Here is a 1199-nt window from a genome sequence, read left to right on the forward strand (position 1 = left end):
TCAAACTCAAAACTAAATTACACAGTGAAGTGTACTGGAGAGGTGAAAACGATTGAGCTGGGTGTGTATTTGAATGCGCTCCAGATTTTTTAAGATGAATGCCGCAGAATGCCCAAGTTGATTCCTCCCACCCTCCCTCTCCTGCGAACCCAAAAGTATTACTCTGGTGTTATATCGTACATGTGAAAATAAAGACTTTTCTTTCTTTTGCAGAAACAACCATGCCTCTCCGATGCGACGTTTGCTATTACGAAGCTATTTCCTCGACCGTACTTAAAAACCACATGAGAAAACACACTGGAGAAAAACCTTTTGAGTGTACTGTATGCAGCAAGACATTTTCTCAAAGTTTTAACCTTTATAAACATCTTCGGTTGCACACTGGTGAGAAGCCTTTTGAGTGTACTGTGTGCAACAAGAAATTTTCGGAGAGCGGCACTCTGCGCTCACATCTTCGTACGCACACTGGAGAAAGGTCTTTTGAGTGTACTGTGTGCAGCAAGAAATTTTCAGAGAGTAGTAGGCTGCGCAGACATCTCCGAACGCACACTGGAGAGAAGCCTTTTGAGTGTACTGTGTGCAACAAGAAATTTTCGGACAGCGGCAGTCTGCGCTTACATCTTCGAACGCACACTGGAGAAAGGTCTTTTGAGTGTACTGTGTGCAGCAAGAAATTTTCAGAGAGTAGTAAGCTGCGCAGACATCTCCGAACGCACACTGGAGAGAAGCCTTATAAGTGTACTGTGTGCAACAAGAAATTTTCGGTGAGCAACAGTCTACGCACACATCTTAGAACGCACACTGGAGAGAGGCCTTTTGAGTGTACTCTGTGCAACAAGAAATTTTCAGAGAGTAATAAGCTGCGCAGACATCTCCGAACACACACTGGAGAGAAGCCTTTTGAGTGTACTGTGTGCAACAAGAAATTTTCGGAGAGCAGCAGTCTGCGTAAACATCTGCGAACGCACACTGGTGAGAAGCCTTTTAATTGCACTGTGTGCAACAAGAAATTTTCGGTGGGTGACAGTCTGCGTAAACATCTCCGAACGCACACTGGAGAGAAGCCTTCTGAGTGTACTGTGTGCAACAAGAAATTTTCGTATCGGTCGAATCTCCGCGTACATTTTCGAACGCACACAGGTGAGAGGCCTTTTGAATGTACTGTGTGCAACAAGAAATTTGCCCATTCTATTAGTTTG

At 44.5% G+C, this 1199-nt stretch overlaps 1 protein-coding gene across 1 annotated transcript in view; it reads left to right on the forward strand.

Moving 5' to 3' along the window:
- The first annotated feature begins 216 nt into the window (after window positions 1-216).
- Window positions 217-1199, forward strand: part of LOC127748682 (gastrula zinc finger protein XlCGF57.1-like) — a 3137-nt gene continuing 2154 nt past the window's right edge. The window contains exon 1 of the mRNA XM_052265770.1: window positions 217-1194. Within this exon, the coding sequence (XP_052121730.1) occupies window positions 222-1194 (973 nt within the window). The 5' untranslated portion in view covers window positions 217-221. The remainder of the gene's footprint in view (window positions 1195-1199) is intronic.

This window comes from Frankliniella occidentalis, unplaced genomic scaffold (assembly GCF_000697945.3).
Source record: "Frankliniella occidentalis isolate FOCC.00 unplaced genomic scaffold, Focc_3.1 Scaffold30, whole genome shotgun sequence".
Taxonomy (NCBI): domain Eukaryota; kingdom Metazoa; phylum Arthropoda; class Insecta; order Thysanoptera; family Thripidae; genus Frankliniella; species Frankliniella occidentalis.